The 20,640-nt window shown below is 36.5% G+C and overlaps 1 protein-coding gene and 1 pseudogene across 7 annotated transcripts in view; both read right to left on the bottom strand.

Moving 5' to 3' along the window:
* The window catches only part of ATAD2 (ATPase family, AAA domain containing 2), a 90,419-nt gene that overhangs the window by 11,819 nt on the left and 57,960 nt on the right, over nucleotides 1–20,640 (bottom strand). For 5 of the 6 annotated variants that reach the window (XM_023517156.1, XM_023517157.1, XM_023517158.1 and 2 more), the window contains 11 exons: nucleotides 18,962–19,121; nucleotides 17,136–17,226; nucleotides 16,151–16,465; nucleotides 15,725–15,857; nucleotides 15,202–15,388; nucleotides 14,388–14,573; nucleotides 8,205–8,340; nucleotides 6,176–6,372; nucleotides 5,471–5,630; nucleotides 3,226–3,348; nucleotides 2,950–3,105 (listed from right to left, as the gene is read on the bottom strand). In XM_023517156.1, coding sequence (XP_023372924.1) covers nucleotides 2,950–3,105; nucleotides 3,226–3,348; nucleotides 5,471–5,630; nucleotides 6,176–6,372; nucleotides 8,205–8,340; nucleotides 14,388–14,573; nucleotides 15,202–15,388; nucleotides 15,725–15,857; nucleotides 16,151–16,465; nucleotides 17,136–17,226; nucleotides 18,962–19,121 — 1,844 coding nt within the window. The remainder of the gene's footprint in view (nucleotides 1–2,949; nucleotides 3,106–3,225; nucleotides 3,349–5,470; nucleotides 5,631–6,175; nucleotides 6,373–8,204; nucleotides 8,341–14,387; nucleotides 14,574–15,201; nucleotides 15,389–15,724; nucleotides 15,858–16,150; nucleotides 16,466–17,135; nucleotides 17,227–18,961; nucleotides 19,122–20,640) is intronic. The other variant, XM_003782364.2, reaches the window with a different exon arrangement.
* Nucleotides 8–1,132, bottom strand: LOC100962210 (annotated as a pseudogene). Its single transcript, XR_152854.3, has one exon. The product of XR_152854.3 is annotated as a nucleophosmin pseudogene (transcript).

The following is a 20,640-nucleotide window of genomic DNA, read 5'->3' as shown; positions in this document are numbered from 1 at the left end:
ACCTGGACAACATTTATCAAACATGGTAGGGAAAGTTCTCACTCTGCATTATAAAAAGGACAGCCAGATATCAACTGTTACAGAAATGAAATAAGATGGAAAATTTTAACAAACTGTTGAAACTATTTCCTTAAAGAGACTTCCTCCACTGCCAGAGATCTTGAATAGCCTCCTGGTCAGTCATCCTGAAGCAATTCTTCACATAATTGATGAACTTGGCTTCCACTTTGGGAAGAGACCCACCTTTTTCTATACTTGCTTGCATTTTTGCCTTAATGTCTTCTACCGAACTAGGTCCTTTCAGTGTTTTAGGAGTTTTTTCCTGTTTTTTGAAGGATTCTTGACCTTTTGATCTCGGTGTTGATGGTTTTGAATCCTTTCCATTCTGGTTTGATTTTTGTGCATTTTTGGCTGGAATGTCTCGCACAGATTTCTTCACTGGAGCTTTTTCTTCAGTTTCCTCATCATCAAAATCATCATCATCATCATCATCTTCATCAGCAGCAAGTTTTACTTTTTTCTGTGACTTTGTTACCACTTCCAGGGGCAGATCGCTTTCCAGACATACTTAGGAGTTTCACATCCTCCTCCTCTTCATCTTCTGATTCTGCATCTTCTTCCACAGCTACTAAGTGCTGCCCACTAACATGCACAGGCCCTGAACCACCTTCAACCATAAGACCACAGGTGATGTTATTTCAAATCCCCCGAGAGAAACCGTTGGCTGTACGGACAATTTTCAAAGTTGCCAATGTTCCTTTAATTGGACTCCCTTCATAATTCATTGCCTCTGCTTCAACAATGTGCAACTCATCCTTTGCGCCAGCCCCTAAACTGACCGTTCTTAAAGATAACTGGTGCTCATTTTCATCATTATCCACCTTAAAGTGATAATCTTTGTCAGCCTTTAGTTCACAACCAAAAAGATAGTTCTGAGGCCTCAAGGGGCTCATGTCCATGTCCATCAAATCTTCCATGAGGTGGTGGCATGCACTTGGGTGGGCGAGAAGGCAGACGGAGCTAAACGACTACTGCTCCAAGGAACAGCCGCGCAGGACAGAATCACACCAGGGACTATATAGTTAATACTAAATCTTTACATGTGTTTACATTTCTCTCAAACGTAAAATAGCATTATGTATGTGATTGTGTATATAAGTTTTGATAAATTTTAACCTTTTATAATAAATGTATGTATATTTTATAAAGGTAAATGATAAAATAGACTAGTGTCTACATATATTTTATACATTCATGACATACTAAACTTTTTCTCACATTTTTCAATATTTCTAGGCTATGAGGTTCATCTGCAAGTTTTTCAAAGTGTCGTAAATCTCCAAAAAATTGTCCAACTTATTTATTGAAAAAAATCCATGTGTAAATGGACTCACGCAACTCAAATTCATGCTGGGTTTAAAAGTCAACTATACAGTGAATATCCACAAACAGAAGTAACCCATGTAACTAGCAACCAGATCAAGAAACAGAACACGCACCAACATTCCAAAGTTACCCTCATTCTAGTCACAATGCCCTACGGTAAACAATATTCTGATTTCTAACACCATAGATTAATGTTGTCTATTTTGACTTTATATTATTTATGAAATGAAATTACATACTTTCTTAAATTTACATTACATGTAAATATGTGCCAAGGATTCACTTTACATTGTTTGGGAGATTTCATCCATATTGTTGTGTTGGAAGTTTAATAATTATCACTGCTGCATAATAATCCATAATTTCCATTCTGTTCTTGGTAGGCATTTGAATTGTTCCCAGTATTGAGCTATTATGAATATTGCTTCTTTGAACATTCTTGTGTATATCTTTGAGTGGATATAATATATGTAATCCTTTTGGTCATATATCTAGGAACTGATTGTTTTAAGGGAGTACATTTCTATGTTCACTTCTCACATATATGTCAGGTATAACAAGTTTGTGAACTTGCCATAGTGCACTGATGTTGGCAGCAATGCACAATTAGGAAAGGTTTCATAATCTTGGTATATCAGTGTCAGACAGCTGTGTTCATGTGTGGCAGTGTCTTACTGAGTGTTGATTACTGTTGCTGCAAGCTTTGTGTGCCGTAATGACAGCTCTATGGTCATTCTGGAAAAAGCTTCGAAATTGCTTTGAAGGGTGGACTAGGTGCTGGCATTGGTGCATGACTTTCTAAGGGGAATACTTTGAAAGTGACCCTAGTGATACTCAGCAATGACATATGTAGGACTTTTTCTAGGATCAGTTCACAAATTTAATTGTCTGGCCTTGTGTGTATGTGCACCATGTTATTTATTTGCTTAAAGTGGATTCAAGTGAAAGCATCCTGGTAGTGGAGGCCTATTACTAATTCTCCTTTCTCATTTTTCCTTTTCCAACTGCCTTCTCCCATTTTTACAAAGAAGAGGACATTTACTCTTTATCTCAAATCAATCACCCCAGGATGGACAAACTTGCAATACTGTAAGAGAAGGTTCTATCCCCAGCAAACAAACAGATACAGATTTTACAGCACACAGATTTCACACACCAAAACCTGGAACAATGAATGGAGACTAAGAAGTTGAACAAAGTATGACATTCATGGGGCTTAAATAACAAAAATTGGAATTAAATGCCTGCCAAGGAAGGTAGGCCTTAAACCCCGCAGGTTTTGGGGTGTTACCCTGTGGAGTTATATCCCAGAATAAGGGGGAAAAGTAATAGACCAGAATTTATAAAAAAAAAAAAAATCAGTTTCAAATCAATCCCCAACAAGATGGTAAACTGGAATTGCAAATGGCATATTATTAACTTGGATTTATTGAGAATGCAAAGTTGCCTTAATATTTAATATTAAATCTATGTAATTAATTGTATTAATATAAAGGAAACCAAGGAAGGAAGTAAATAGGATTAGAAGAGAATAAAGTTCACAGTTTCAGAAATAAAAATTACCTGAGTGCTTACCAGGAGTGCTGCAAGCCACGGGAGTACTGGGTGTCTTTACCTTTTCATTCTGCTCTGGATCTGATCTTTTATCAACAGCAGGAGTGGAATTCTGCTTTGGCATCACATGGTAGTAAGATGGGGCATATTTGGAAGAGCTACAACCTTATAAATAAGACATGTGGGATGTCAAGAAGTATATTCAGATTTCAGAATTACACTAAGGTTTTAAGTACTCAATAAATATCTGAAGCATCTTTATCTGATGCCAAACCATTTTCCTACCTCTCTTCTTTCTAGATTCCTGGATTTCTTCACAAAGCTTTTCAAAGTCTTCATCAAGTTCTTCTTTAATTATAGCATAGGCAGTATCTCTTAAAGCACAGGCTCTATGCCTAATGAGACGATCTGTAAAATGAGTTAAAAAAAAAATAATTCTTAAATTTCTTCTTTTAATAACTTACCAGAAATAAACTCACCATATTGGGCTAAGATGGTAGCCCTTACAATTCCTTTTACCTTTACCATGAATAGTAAAAGTTATTGAAATTGTGTTATTCTGTTTTGAGTACTAATCTAATGTTCTATCTATTTCAACATGGCACACCCCCAAATTATATTGCTTTGTCCTATTCAAATCCCTTTAAAATATCATAAATAAATTTTAAAAAAGAATAAATCAATAGCAAGAAAGACTGAATAATGATGATTCCAACCTAGGTAGGGGAAGAAAAGTGAGCTTTTCAACTTTTGAAGAAACTCTCAGTAGTTCCCTCTGTTAATCAATCTAACTTATTAACCACTACCAATTTAAAAACAAAGTAAATATACTCAAAGAAAAAGGCAGAAAATAGAACTACTAAAAAAATGATAGAGTTAAAAAGATTGCATCTATAAAACAAGAATAGAAAGCTAGGAAAAAATAAAACAAACACCTGGGAAAGAATATTTCTTGGAAATGAATAAGCTATAAAACAAATATATCATTAAAAATCCTTTACTTTATAAATTTTATTGGTTAACAGAGGGAGTTGAGAGTATAAAGGACTTACAAGCACAGAAAAAGGTTTGGAAAGATATTCTCAAACTTATAAAAACCTTTACTTTTTAAAAACATTACTATTAGCAAGTATTACAGGTATTACTTTTGTAATAAAAATTATAATGGTCTTAACGAAGAGAATCTTTTAAAACCTATTTTATTATAGTGTCTATTTTTCTACTTTGAGAAAGAGCACTGACACACAAAGTAAATAAGTTATTTTGTGTCTCATGAGAGGGTATCTCATGAAACTGTTAATAAACAGGGATTTAGAAGAAAGAAACCTGCATTCAAATTCTGCTTCTGCTCTTTCCTGGCAGTGTGACCTTGAACAAGTTTTTTTGTTTTTTTTTTTTTTTTTGCAGTTTTTGGCCAGGGCTGGGGTTTGAACCCATCACTTCTGGCATATGGGGCCGGCGCCCTACTCCTTTGAGCCACAGGTGCTGCCCATTGAGCAAGGTTTTTAACCTCTCTTTACCATTTATAAATGGGGATAAGGTTGTTGTGAGAATTAAAGAGCACTAAATAGCATTGAGAATGTAAAATGTTTATAACATAGAACCTGATGGGAGCTAAATATTAAAAAACAATCTCATGGAGACAAGAGAGTAGAATGATATTCAGAAGGGTAGCAGGGAGGGGGAGATAAAGCAGGGATGATTAACTCAACAACAAATTAGGGTATACTTTATTTTTTTAAGATAGAGTTTCATTATGTTGCTCTCGATAGAGTGCTATAGACGTCACAGCTCACAGCAACCTCATACTCTTGGGCTTAAGCAATTCTCTTGCCTCAGCCTCCCAAGTAACTTGGACTACAGGCATCCACTACAACTCCTGGCTATTTTTTTGTTCCAGTGTTTAGCTGGCCTGGGCTGGGTTTGAACCCGCCACCCTCAGTGTATGTGGCTGGTGCTATAACCACTGTGCTGTGGGCGCTGAGTCGGGTATACTTTAAAATAACTAAAAGAGTAGAAATAAAATGTTCCTAACACAAAAAAATGATACATGCTTGAGGGGACAGATACCCCAATTGCCCTGATTTGATTAATATACACTGTATGCCTGTATCAAAACATCTGTCTCGGCTCGACGCCTATAGCTCAACCGGCTGGGGCGCCAGCCACGTACACCTAAGGTGGCGGGTTCGAATCCCCCGCCCGGACCCGCCCAACAACAAAGTCGGCTGCAACCAAAAGATGGCCGGGCGCTGTGGCGGGCGCCTGTGGTCCCAGCTACTTGGGAGGCGGAGGCAGGAGACTCGCTTGAGCCCAGGAGCTGGAGGTTGCTGTGAGCTGTAATGCCACGGCACTCTGCCCAGGGGGACAGCTTGAGGCTCTGTCTCAAAAAAAAAAAACATCTGTCTCTACACAATAATTAAAAATAAAAAAGTTTACAAAAGTAGCACTTGATCTAAAAATCAACCCTCACTAAGTGTTAGCAGCCTCCACTTCACCCCCTGGAAAAAGAAAATCACTAATGCCTCACCTCCAGGATCTTTATCCGGATTATACTCTAAAGCATTACTACAGATTAGATCAATATCTCTCAAATAGTCTTTCACAGTCAGATACTTGTGTAGATCAATCTTACTGATTACAGATGAAAGGTCCATCGGTTGCTTTATTACAGTGACATAATCAGGAACCTAAAATTCAAGGAAATGAACACTAAATTAACTCTAAACAAAAAGAACATTTGAGTGAAGCTTCTCTGCCAGACAATAAAGGAGATAGGGAAGAAATACATAAGAAATAATGATAATATAGTAACATGAAACCATTTACTCTATCTAAGGCTGCTTGTGTTTTATATTTATTCCTATTTTTGGGCAGCTGTATTCTCCAGTAACGTCCTATATTCTTTTCTCATCCAATTGCCAGCCACCTTTTAATGGCAACTTAAGAGGGCTCTCCAGCTCACTTCCAACAGTGTAGATCATAGTAATATTGTCTTAAATTCCTTCTAGAATGTTTGGGTTAGACAGACAAGTTACTCATCTTTATAAAAGGAAGATGTGTTACATAGCTCTTAAAGTCTCCATGTGCTTAGGATACTAACACAGTACATGTGTCCATATAGAGAAAAATGAGTTCAGAGTGTAGACATGGAACCATACAAACTATTCAAATATTCTTGGATTTTGAAACATTATGGCCTAGAGCACATTTGATACAAAGATTAAATTAATACCTCATCAGGGTCAACTGGTTTAGTGAATACTCGAAATCGCTTGTCAATAGCAAGCCTATGTGTAACATTTCTTAAGAAAATCCTCAGTTCTCTAAATGTATCTTCTTCTTGTTCTTCTAGTCGTTTTACTTCTTCTGCTGTCAGTGGTCTTGGCTCAGGCGGTGGTGCTACTGGGAGTACCTCCAAGGCCTGCAAAACTTTACATGAATGGAAGATTTTAGCCACTATTCCTTTATAATATTGAGGTGACAAATTATTTAGTACAAACAGTGCCAGGCTTTGAGGGGTTATCTTTGTTACATCTGCTAGAAATCCAAGGATTGGAAATACAGCAAAAATAACTGGTAACTTATAATTTGAAATGTCAATTCCTAAGAGTCTGTTACATTTTTAAGATAATTTAAGGGATTATTGAAACCTAGAAAATACATCGTTTCTAGGACAAAAAAGTTATATCAAAAAGTCTTCAATAGTTAAGTTTTGAACTAATGAAAAACGTGATGTGTTTCAAATACTGTGTAACAAGCTTTTGTTTACAGATATACCAGTATTCAAGGTAACAGAACAAAAACGTGAGAATTCTATTCCAATTAGCTGGCAATCTATTAAGGGAGTAAGAGACATAATATCATTGTAATGCCATATTAATAGTATAAAAAAAGTATAATGGTTCATAAATGTAGAGATAGTAATTTGCCTAGATAAGTTAGAGAAAGCTTCAAAATAGAGAAAAAAATGAATTATATTAGGACAAGTAGTTCTTCAGGCAGAGATAAAGAACAGGCATTATTGCAGAAAAAGCATGAATGAAATAATGAAAGGATTATGTTGTATATGGGCTGAGTAAGGTGGCTCACACCTGCAATTTGAGCACTCTAGGAGGCTGAGGTGGAAGGATCTCTTGAGCTCAGAAGTTTGAGACCAGCCTGGGTAAGAGCAAGATCCTGTCCCTACTAAAAATAGAAAAATCAGCTAGTGTTGAGGTGGGTGCCTATAATCCTAGCTAATCAGAAGGCTGGGGCAGAAGGATTGCTGGAACCCAGGAATTTGACATTGCTGTGAGCTAGGCGGACACCACGGCACTATCTCCTATACCACAGAGTAAGACTCTATCTCAGAAACCCAAAACATGTTTTACATGATTTAAAGAAAAAGTGTTTTGTAAGAAAAGAAGAAGTGGATGAGATGGCTGGGTGGAGAACACAAGTGCCCAAAATAAGGTTGGGAAGATAGAAAGAATAGGGCTATACTATGACAGACCTTGTATACCTTAAGAACTTGAGTCTCTTTTAATGGGAAGCATAGAGATTTTTTTATTTTTAATTAAATCATTGCTGTGTATATTAATGCAGTCACGGGGTACAATGTACTGGTTTTATACACAATTTGAAATATTTTCATCAAACCGGTTAACATAGCCTTCATGGCATTTTCTTAGTTATTGTGTTAAGACACTTATATTCTACATTTAGTAAGTTTTACATGTACCCTTGTAAGATGCACCACAGGTGTGATCCTACCAATTACCCTCCCTCCATCCAACCTCTCCCCTTTCGTCCCCTCCCCCATATTCTTGGGCTATAATTGGGTTATAGCTTTCACTCTTTTAGAAGAGTCTCACTTTGTTGCCCAGGCTAGAGTTCAACAGTATCTTCATAGCTCACAGCAACCTCAAATTTCTGAGTTCAACCAATTTTCCTGCCTTAGCCTCCCGAGTAGCTGGGACTACAGGTGCACATCACCAAGCCCAGCTCATTTGTTCTATTTTTTGCAGAGATGGGATCTTGCTCTTTCTCAAGCTTGTCTCCAACTTCTGGCCTCAAAACAATCCTCTCCCTTTGGCCTCATAGTGTGCTAGGATTACAGGCCTGAGCCAGTGAGATTGGCCAGGAAGTATAGAGATTTTTAAGAAAGAGATGCATCAACCCATGACTGAAGTTTTCAGCTGGTGTTATAAGATAGATGTCAATGTTATTAGCTGACACTTTATCCCCACTTTATTACATATTAACTTTGACATAGAACTAACCTGCTTTCTTTTTTGATACAGGAGGCTTAGCAGCTTGTTTTAGAATTAAATCTTCAAAAAATTTTGTCCTTTCCTCTTTACTAGGTAACTGGACATTAAAAATCTCACCATAATCACGAATAAATAATTCTTGCACCTTAAAAAAGAAAAATTAAACAAAATAAATTTCTGGTAATTTTTAAAATTATGTTATATAATATAAACAGATGGGCTCTTTTACAGTGCTTTGATCTATACTTTTTAGACTATACAATAGTATTAGAACAATACATTCTCAGTATGCTATTCAACTTATGATGGGGTTATGTCCAGATAAACACATTGTAAGTTGTGAAGCATATGTACAGTATGTACATATATGTGGGGTAAATATATACATGTGCATACAAAATACATATATCAAACATTTAATGCAACTGTAGTCTTTAGGGATGAAACGCTACTACAGAGAGGTGAGAGAGAATTATGGCCTTCTGGACAAGAAAGTTAGAAAGGGCCCTGAAGCAAAACAAGAAATTTTCGGGAGGTGTAACTTAGTTAACCAAGTATGTGCTAATCCTACAAAATGTAACTTCTAGCCTGTGACTCATGTCCTCTAGCCATGAATGATCTCCCCCACAAAACAAAGGATCCACTGTGCAAAACAATGCAACCATGCTTGCCATAAACATCACCAGACAAACAGATGCCATACTGTCATGAGCAAAATAAATTAATAAGTATTAATACAGAGTAAAGAAAATTGGATTTATGTGACAATTGAGATAATCTACAGCCAATGAAACCAAGACAGACTAACTGCAGGCCTAAGAGGAACCAATGGGGATCCTTATAAATAGATGTAGGAGGAACTGGGATAAAAGTACTTACATTGGTTATTGCTTTTGTGTGGGGGTCTTCTCTCACTGGCAAGGGGGACCCCTTTTCTACTCGTTGAACGTCAATGCTTTTCTTTATCTCTTTTTCTTATCTCTGCTTTCTTTTACTCTTTTTCTATACTCACATAAAAACTTTGCTCCTATTCTGCTATATTGGAGTACCAGATGCCTCATTTTCTCTTACCCCAATTGGCTTGCTCTCCCTGTGACTCAGCTCAACTTACTAGTTCTGCTGTGTGAACTGAGCCAGGTCCACTGAACAGCTCAGAAGTAAACTCTCCCCTCTAACAAGTAGTTTACTATATACATATTTTAATGGCAGGCAATCTAAACTGTATAATAAAGAAATACAGCAGAACCTCTGTAATTTGACCAGCCAAACAATGGTAACAAACTGGTCAACACACAGAGGAGGTCAACATAAGGAACTAGGCCTACTGTACTGATATGTATATGTGGTACATGTCCCGTCTATGAAAATTAGGTCAACTTAAAGAGGTGGTCAACTATGGAGGTTTACGATAACATTTTAAACAAGTCTTTCAAGAATGCTGGATTTATGTATAAAACATGTTTGCAATGATTAGGAACTAAAAAACCATGAGCTCTTTAAAACTCGAGAAGCCAAACTACAATTAGTGTAGTAACTGACAAGGTACTATTTTACTTAAAGAGTTTGTTGAGAATGGGTGGCCTGTGGCTCAGTGACTAGGGCACTGATCCCATATACTGAGGGTGGCGGGCTCGAACCTGGCCCTGGCCAAACTGCAACAAAAAAATAGCCGGGCATTGTGGCCTATAGTCCCAGCTACTCAGGAGGCTGAGGCAAGAGAATCACCTAAGCCCAAGAGTCTGAGGTTGCTGTGAGCTGTGACGCCATAGGACTCTAATGAGGGCGACAAAGTGAGACTCTGTCTCTTAAATTAAAAAAAAAAAAAAAGAGTTTGTTGAGATCAATTAATTCACTTTAACAACTCAAAGTGAGAAGTAAGTTATGAAAATAAGCAGTTGTTCAATACGACATAAAGGCAGAAAATAAGTGCTGGCAATTCATGTTGAAGCTTAATCCCCAACACAACAGTATTTAGAAGTGAGACTTTTTAGAGATGATTAGGCCATGAAGGCTCAGCCCATATTAGTGTCTTATAAAGACCCTTTTTACCCTTCTATCTTCTGCTATTTAAGAACAGTGTTTATCAGCTCGACGCCTATAGCTCAACCAGCTAAGGCGCCAGCCATGTACACCTAAGGTGGCGGGTTTGAATCCCCAGCCCGGACCCGCCAAACAACAATGACGGCTGCAACCAAAAAATAGTAGCCGGGCATTGTGGCAGGCGCCTGTGGTCCCAGCTACTTGGGAGGCGGAGGCAGGAGACTCGCTTGAGCCCAGGAGTTGGAGGTTGCTGTGAGCTGTAATGCCACGGCACTCTACCCAGGGGGATAGCTTGAGGCTCTGTCTCAAAAAAAAAAAAAAAAAAAAAAAAAAAGAACAGTGTTTATCCCCTTCTGCCATGTGAGGACACAGCAATATGGTGCCATCTTGAAGAGAGCAGCCCTCACTAGACACTTTATCTGGTAGTACCTTCATCTTTGACATCCTAACTTCCAGATAAATTAGTCTAAGGTATTTTGTTACAGCAGTACAAATGAACTAAAGTATGACAATGTTTTTCTCTAATATATATGTATATATATATATATATATATATTTAGACAGTCTCATTATGTCCCCCTCAGTAGAGTGTCGTGGCATCACAGCTCACAGCAACCTCAGACTCTTGGGCTTAAGCAATTCTCTTGCCTCAGTCTCCCAAGTAGCTGAGACTACAGGCACCCACAACATCTGGATTTTTTTTCTTGTTGTTGTAGTTGGCATTGTCATTTGGCAGGCCTGGGCCAGGTTCAAACTTGTCAGTCCTGGTGTATGTGGCTGGCTCCCTAGCTGCTGAGCTATAGGTGCTGAGCCTCTAATACTTTGATGTAAACATTTTTCTCCTAGAGATAGTCCCCAGGTTATGAATGAGATAGCCTCTGTTTACAAGTGCAAGTTGTACACTAAATTAGATGTTTGTTGCTCGGGGACTGCCTTTATTGTTCCAATATTGCTTATGAAATAAATCTTTTATTTGTGCTAATTCATTTAATAAATTACTATGTATACAAAGCTCTAGTAACAGACCATATTCCATTAATTTATCCATTCTGGATCAAACACCAGTTTTAATTACTACAGCTTTGTGGTATATACACTTTACTTTAATATTTGGTGGGCCAAGAGCCTTGTTGCTTTTTCAAAATTGTTTAATAAATTCATGCACTTTTTTCTTCTACATTAAATTTTAGAATCCACTTAAATTTTCTTAGGATTTTTATGGGAATTTGTGCCTTTTATCCCTTTCTTGTGGTCTGAAGTTATAGGCTACATTCTATTCTTTTAGTTTTTTAAGTTTTAAATTAACTCATAACTCTTTTTCTACTAAAGTCTAAGGTTAATTAGTATCCACATAACAGATAAAAACTTCAACATGCTATCACATCCCTCCTCTCCTTCACTATGCCCTTCCTGCTACTTCAAGTTCAGACCAACTTAGATTTAGTTTCATTTTTTTTTGGTCTTGAGATAGTCTCACTTTGTCACTCTGGGTAGAGTGCTTTTTAGAGACAGAGTCTGTCTCTTGTTCAGGTTAGGCTCGAACTCTCGAGCTCCAGTGATCCACCTGCCTTGCTCTCCCAGAGAGCTAGGATTATAGGCATGAGCTACTGTGCCTGGTCAGTTTTATGTTTCTTAAATTTTTTTTTTCTACCACAATTTTGTGTTAATAACTTTTACTGTTTTCTTTGATCACTGCTTCTTATGTTCCACTTCTACAAATAAAAACTCCAAATTAGTTATTCAGGGGTTAACATATAATAGTTTCTCAGATATTGCATATGCAAAAATATCTTCATTTGCTCTCTCACTCAAATGCTAACCTGGTTGGACAGAAAATTACAGGTCTAAAACTAGATTATTGCCTGGGCATGGTGGCTCACGTCTCTAATCTCCAAACTCTGGGAAACTAAAATGGGAGGATCACTTGAGACCAGGAGTTTAAAATTATAGTGACCTACAATCAGGTCACTATACTTCAGCCAGGGTGAGATTGAGACTTTATCTCTAAAAATTATCTAAAAGTAAATAATTAGCTAAAGTATAAACTTTAAAGACTCCTCACTCAGAAAATCTATAACATATACTTGATATTCATTTCCTAGCTTATTCAGCTTTCAGGTTTCATCATTAATTTTTAAAAACAGAGCCTCTAGGGACATGATCTGAGCTGCTAATAACTCCTTGACCTCATTTCCGCTACACACTGCCCCTCACTTACTCTGCTCTCACCCTGGTCTTTTTGCTATTTTTCTAACATGCCATACACAGTTCTGCCTCAGGACCCTTACACCTGCTTTTTCCTCTGCAGGATCTTTTGTCCCCCAGATACTTAAATGGTAAACTAGTTTACCTTCTCACTGTTTGTTGAAATGTCATCTTTTCACTGAAGTCTTACCTAGCCTATTTAACACTATAATTATTACCCACACTCTTTTGGTACTCCTTAACTACATTTTCCCCATAGCAATAGTTACCATTCTATACTTTAAGAGAATTCTGTTTATGTCTTTTCTCTCCCTCAACTAAAATGTCAGCCTTATATATGTTAAGGAGGATATAACATATATATGTTATATTTTTATATATTTTATATTTTTCACAGTTATATCCCTGATACCTAGAATCATGCCAGGCAGAGTAAGCACTCAATAAATATTTCTTTATTAAATGTTTGACTTCATTAAAGGAAAACATACAGAGGCCTACATGATGATTATGTACTCTATGGATACAAAAGTGGGGAAAAAAGTCCTTTGACTTCATGTATTACACATTCTGATAGGGGAGACAGAACTAAACAAATTAATATTTAATGGTAGGTAGTCATACAAATAAAGCAGGGAAGAGTAAAAGAAAATGATAGGTGGAGGAGTGATTGCTGTCATTAGGAAACTGACCAAGGAAGACCTCTCTGAAGTGATATTTGAACAGTGATCTAAGAAAAATAAATGATCATTCTAGGCAAGCATGTAAGAAAAGAGTATTCCAGGCAGACAAAACAACTACTCTTCACTATTGGTAGTTGTCTAAATTGGCATAAACTTAAAAGAGAGTAATTTGGTTCTGTTAAAAATTGTAATTATAAGCCAGGTGTGGTGGCTCATGCTTGTAATCCTAGCACTTTGGGAGGCCAAGGGAGATGGATTGCTTGAACTCAAGGAGTTAGAGACCAGCCAGAGAAAGAATGAGACCCCCATCTCTACTAAAAATAGAAAAATCAGCAGAATGTGGTAACAGGCACCTGCACCTGTAGTCCCAGCTACTAAGGAGGCTGAGGCAAGAGGATTACTTAAGTCTAGGAGTTTTTGGTTGCTGTGAGCTAGGATGCCACAGCACTCTAGACTGGGTGACAGAGTGAGATTCTGTCTCAAAAAATAAAAATTAATTATGTAATTATAATTCCTGACTTAGCCACAGCTATTACACTTCTAGGAATCAAAGCTATAAAACTTTGCTCATAGAATTTTTTTTGAGACAGAGTCTCATTATGTCGCCCTTGGTAGAGTGCCATGGTGTCACAGCACCTCAAACTCTTGGGCTTAAGCAATTCTCTTGCCTCAGCCTCCCAAGTAGCTGGGACTACAGGCGCTCACCACAACACCCGGCTATTTTTTTGTTTTAGTTGTTTAGTTGGCCCAGGCCTGGTTCAAACCTGCCACCCTTGGTGCATGTGGCTGGTGCCGTAACTACTGTGATATGGGCACTGACCCAGTAATGCTCATAGAATTTAAAACACAAGGATACTCATTGCAGCAGTTCAATAGAAAAAACTGGAAAACAACCAAAGATTCTTTCAAGGGAGATTTGGATAAATTATTGTACATTAGGACACTGGAAAAGGTCATACAGATCTTAAAACAAAGGAGACTTTAGTACTGACAAATATATCAAATATATTGATAAGCAAATTGTAGAACAGTACCGCACATCATCTCATTTTGTAAGAGAAAAAATTTATAACCTATCCTTATTATATACATACACATACTATCTTACCCAATGAGCACATATACTAAATAGTTAACAATAGTATCTTTAGTAAAACTTTTCCTTACTTTATTTACTTCTGTACTTTACAATAAGTCATCATTATTTTGGTATGAACAACTCTCTTTTTAAAGTATAAGTTATCTACCCTCCCCTATAAATTACCTCTTCTGGCAGAGCAGAATGGGGTTTGTCTGAAGTTGCAAGTAATAAAACTGGAGCAAATGAAGGAATATTCTGTAATAATGTGGTAAATGTGGCTTTGAGTGTTGGTCCAACTATTTCCCACCACAAGTGGATATGAGGAACATACACTATACTTGGTGCTGTTCTCTTAGCTTCACGAATCATCTAGTAGAAAGGAAAGAAAAATCATATTCAGAGTCATCATGTTAGTACAGATAGTTCTGTAAGTCTTAAACAATGTTTTATCTCACTAAATTATCATATGAAAACCCCAGCTTTTAAACCCCCCTCCCAATAATCCCTTGTTTTTAAGTGTTAGGTAAAAGTTATATATTTTGAAAAACATAATTGCTTCAATCAACTAGAAAACAGCTCAAGAAATCTAGAAGACTTTTCCATTGTGGTAACTAGAAAAAAATATAAAATATTTTTATGTTAAAAATATAAATATAAAAATAGCACAGAGAAACTGCAGAATAGCTGAATACTCATAAGAAGCAGTCACTGTTTTAAGTACTTTACTTATTTAATTCTCACAATAGTTGTGTGATGTTAAGTATTATTATTACATCTTGGAAATGGTGAAAATGAGACAAAGATCTAGTACACACAGATATTAAGTGGTAGTTCTATGATTTAAACCCATACTCTTTAATAAATGAGCAATTACACACAGTTCTATTTTGTAAACCTGAAGTTAGAAATCAGAAAGACAAAAACAACACAAAAAGATTCTAGCTTGTCTCTGGATGATTGCTTTGTCTTATAGTTTGTTTGGGCACCAACAAATTACCTGGGCACATGTTTCTTCTGGGGACATAGCACTAATTCCAAAAAGAACAGGAATGTCTAATGTATATACGGTAAATTTTTCCAAAGCATGAATGACAGCTGGTGCCAAGTGAGAACCCTGCCCAAATCCTGGTTCTCCCACTATCAATATTCTTGGTCGAAAAGACATAGGTTGGTAACACGCATTTCTGAAAAGAATGATTAGATTCATAAGCTATGTTTTAGAAAAAAACAAAAGTTTAAATGCTTCCCCCAAATACCGATTATGAACTTTCATGAGTCAAATATATTGCCAATATGACCAGCCAAATATAACAGGGTTCACAGTCTGTGAAAATTCACCCCCACAGATTTTTAGCAATACTTCTATACAGTGTAATTCTTACAATACCAACAATAAAAAATTTTCTGATATTTTAACTTAAAAAGCAGGCTGGTTAGCATTTTTTATATTTTTAATCACAATCTCATATATTTTAGAAAATTTGTACACCCCAAAGAATTCATTTGCAAGGAAAATATACCTATTCAAATGAAGAAAATTAAAATTTTCTTTTGTCTTATTAAAAGATTTCTGAGTAAGCCCATTTTCATACACTGATGGAACATCATCATCACTGTATGCCAAGTCACTTTCTAGCAGAGGACAAGAAATATCTATAAAACAAAAAAATGGTACATTAGTAACTTTTCTAAATTGTAAAGTAAATCTTCATGTAATTTTTCAGTTGACAAGTCAGTATACCTCAATAAGATTAATAAGTAAAAATGCATTCCAAATTTAAAATAAAATTAAGAGTAATCCATGAATTTCCTTCAAATATCCCAGGTAAAGTATAACCAAATTCTTTGCAAAAGATTTTTTGACAAACAATTATAGTATGTATAAAACACAGTTTGCTTTACTGATTATGAAAACTAATTTTTAAGCAGTCAGTCAAGTTTTATACCTGAGTCTAATGCTTTTTTTGTTCTGATTTCTGCATGTGGAAATACTCTCTTCAGGGCTTCTAAGATCTTGCATACGGTGTTTTGCAAAAGAGGTTTCACAATGGTGGACAGTGCCTGGCCAGGTGATGTCACAGCTCTTTGGGAGGCTGGTATCATTTTTTGCATAGCTACCTCAAAATCTTTAGCTGAGATATTAATTGAAGAGAGATCCAACTGTAGTTTCTCACTAGTGGTATAGATCTGTGGGTAGCGTCGACGTAGAGCACATAAAGCAGCTTCAGCACATATTGACTTAATATCTGCTCCACAGTATCCTATCCAAAACAACAGTGGAAGGGCAGTCAAACAAACAAAACACAAAACCCTTTTAGCAAGATCATATTTAAAAGAAAATTAAAAACCAAGCTAGGAATATAGTAGCAAAATATTTAAGAGTAGTAAGACCAAAATCTCTTTTTCTAATTAACTTACATGGTGGTAATAACCATCAATAAATCAATCACTTTTGGTGATTGAAATAAGCAAGCCCTATGCATAGCGTAGGGATTAAGAGCAAGAATTGTACAATCATACAGACTAGACTCAAATTTCAGTTTGTGATTAACCACCTGTCATTTATGGAGCTTCACCTACGCTCTTCAGCCATTTCTTCATCTGTAAAATGGAGATAATGTTACCTACTTCATAGGATAAATGTGAAAATTATATAAAATGACATACATAGAATGCTTAGCAGGATGATTAGAAAAATGTAAATGGTCAACTAAAGATGGTTTATGATTGTCTACTTTGGTCTCAAATTCCTCCAAATGGCCAATTTGTCAAATATATATATTTAATGCCCAGAAATTTTTGAGAAGAAAATGACACAAAGAGGTGACAAATATAATTTTGCATTTTTTAAAACATAACCTTGCAGGACTACAACTTTTTCGTCTTTGAAATAAATGTAGCATTTCTTTAATTGATTAAAACAATGTTTACCAACACAGTTTTCTGCTAGCTCTTCTAAAAATGTGTCCAGTGGTTTGGGATTCCAATCCCTTGTGTGAATCTTTAGAATCTCTTTTCGAGCCTATAAAGAAAAACAATTTAATTTTTGACAACTATAATAATAAAGTGTTGTTAAGTTCACAATTTCAATTTAAAACATTCTTGATTATCTAAAATTTTTAAACAATCAATACTTAATATGAACAGAAATATGAAACAGTAAAAATGAGATAAAAGATGCTATTTGTAAGAGTTTAAAGAACTTAGTTTCATTATTAAACAGATTTGCAATTATAGACTCAAGTTATATTCATCATGAATACGTGAAAGAAATAACTATTCAAGTAGTTACCATTTGGTTAAGGTGACCAGATTTAACATTGGTAAAGCGGGACACCATTGATGGGGAGGGCGGAGATTCTTAATTAAAAATTTGGTCTATATGGAGCAACGAAATTTTTCATAGAACGCAAAAATAGTATTGTAATATATATTTTTAAAATTTCAACATAAGTACAATTTAAAAATATAATACATTAAAAGAAATTATGTATAGGGCAGAGCCTATGGCTCACAGGAGTAGGGCACTGCTGGTCCACCTGGGCAACCTTGCCCAGGAAGGGAGTAGGGAGTTTACATTAGCCTTTTTATTTCCAAATGAAGTTACAGTAACCTCTTAATTCCCAAATGGAGTTACATTAACCTTTTCAGCAGCCTAAATATATTTCCTTCCCGTTGTCCTGCCTTTCCCTAGCTTGTCGTGCATTCTTTCCAAAAATTGGGACTTTTTAAAAACACTGTGGGATGTGGGACAAATTGTTAAAAATTGGGACTGTCCCGCCAAAAGCAGGATGTCTGGTCACCTTACATTTGGTACATATTAAAAAAAAATTTTTTTTTGACACAGATCTTACTCTGTTGCCCTGGCTCCATAACTCAAAACAACCTCAAACTCTTGGACTCAAGAGATCCCCCTTTTTTGACACAGAATCTTACTCTGTTGCCATGGCTCCATAACTCAAAACAACCTCAAACTCTTGGACTCAAGTGATCCCTTTGCCTCAGCCTCCTGAGTAGCTGGGACTACAGGTGCCTGCCTGGTTTTTTCTACTTTTACTAAAGATGGGGCCTTGCTCTTGCTCAGGCTGGTCTTCAACTCCTGAGGCTCAATCAATCCCCCCACTTTTGCCTCCCAGAGTGCTGCGATTACAGGCATGAGGCACCTCGCCTGGCCATGTGAAATGTTTTTAAGAATACATACAGTGTTACTCATATTTCCTTCTTTGGTTCTCAAAAGATTAAGTGGACTTAAAAACAACTGGATAGGATTATATGCTAGTATTCATGAAAAGGCCAAGGCTAATGATCTGACTTAAGGATTGACTAATTAAGCCACATGTTCTGAAGCAAAACTGATAACATCCAAAGGGAGTGCTTAAATTGAAAGAATTTTAAGAGTAATTTTAAGGAGGCATTATTTTCTTTTCTTAAGAGACAGGGTCTCAACTCTTATCACCCACACTGGAATGCAGGGGTATGATCACAGCTCACTGCTATTATCAAGTAATCCTCCTGCCTTAGCCTCTTGAGTAGTTGGGATTACAGGTGGAAGCCACCATGTCCAGCTCTAGGGAGGCATTATTATATTTAAAGAAAAGAATGAAAATTCTCCCCATTTGAGTTTTTTACTATCAACTATCATTTGACAAGTTCATGATACAAAACTAAAAAATCTCTAAATTTTTACTGTACCCAAACTTATTAATGATAAAAAGCAATGTATTTTTTTCAAAACTGGAGTGATGTTAAATTCTTACATCTTTGTCAGGTAGGCTAAAAAGGAATTCTCTGTCAAAACGACCAGGCCTTCGTAAAGCAGGGTCTATAGAATCTAGTCTGTTGGTAGCACCAATGACTACAATTTCCCCTCTGCTGTCCAATCCATCCATAAGAGCTAGCAGGGTGGAAACAATAGAACTAAATTAAAACATAAGAGAGAAGAGATTAACGCTACAGACATAGAATTTAGCATTCAGTAATATTCTTTTTTTTAGTAAGAATTAGTACATTAAACATATGAATACATTTTGTCAGGGTATCTTACTACTTTCAATGGAGTAAAAAAATCTGCAAGCATAGTTTCACAAAGGAACTTGACAGTCTCCACACAATGATGCAATATCACAGAAAATAAAATACTGGTATTACCAGGTAGGACAAACAGTATCTAAAAATGTTACAATGTTTCACTGTACAAATAGGATCAAACAAAGGACAAGAAAATAAAGTAGAATACACATAAAGCAAAAAAATTAAATTTTATTTATACTTAAAACTTTTTATTATGACAAGATAATAGTAAAAAAATCTCCCTATCTTCATCATAGCTCCAACAACTATTAGTATTCCTGTTTTATGTGTCCACACAACTACTTTCATTTTTGTCATTTATTAGAGACAGAGTCTCACTCTTGCCCAGGCTGGACTGGTACCATGGCTCACTGCAACCTCCAACACCTAGGCTCAAGTGATCCTCCTTCCTCAGCTTCCTGAGTAGCTGAGACTAACTACAGGCACACACAAACATGCCAGGTTAATTTATATTTTTAGTAGAGATAAAGTCTCACTATATTGCCCAGGCTGTTCTCAAACTCCTGGGGCTCAAGCAATCCTCCTGCCTTTGCCTCCCAAAGTACATGGATTATAGATAGGCAAGAGTCACCATGACCAGCTCTAATCATTTAAAAAAGGCAAAAACAAACAAAAACCCAACAAACCTCAGACATACAGTTTAATTCATAAATATTTCATGTTAAGTACTTCATGTAGACATTTCTGATATAAGGACTTTAAAAAGCAATAATACCATTACCCCTGACAGTAATTCTTTAACATCATCTAATACCTAATATCATCTTTTCCTTAACTGTCTTTTACAGTGCCTTTTTTTTTTTTTTTTTTTTTTGAGACAGAGCCTCAAGCTGTCACCCTGGGTAGAGTGCTGTGGTGTCATCACAGCTCACTGCAACTTCAAACTCCTGGGCTGAAGTGAGTCTCCTGCCTCAACCTCCCAAGTAGCTGGGACTACAGGCACTGCCACAATGCCTGGCTATTTTTTGGTTGCAGCTGTCATTGTTGTTTGGCAGGCCCGGGCTGGATTCGAACCCGCCACCTTAGGTGTATGTGGCTGGCACCTTAGCCACTTGAGCCACAGGCGTCTAGCCTATAGTGCCTTTTTATATTTGATTTATTCAATCCAGGACTCACACAAGTTCTACACATTGTACTTGGTCATCTGTCTCAAATACTTAACAGTCCTGACTATACCCCTTTTTTCCTCTCCATTTATTTCCTGAAGAAGTTGGGTCATGTGTCTTGTAGACAGCCTCATTCTGAATTGGACTGATTGCTTCCTGATGTGGTCATTTAACTTAACCTTCTATTTTATGTAAACTGGTAGCTAGATCTATTAATAAATGCTTAATAGATTCAAGTC

This window comes from Otolemur garnettii, unplaced genomic scaffold (genome assembly GCF_000181295.1).
Source record: "Otolemur garnettii isolate 467f Iridium unplaced genomic scaffold, OtoGar3 scaffold00004, whole genome shotgun sequence".
Lineage (NCBI taxonomy): Eukaryota > Metazoa > Chordata > Mammalia > Primates > Galagidae > Otolemur > Otolemur garnettii.
Note: the sequence above shows the minus strand (reverse complement) of the source record. Positions and strands in the feature narration are given on the sequence as shown.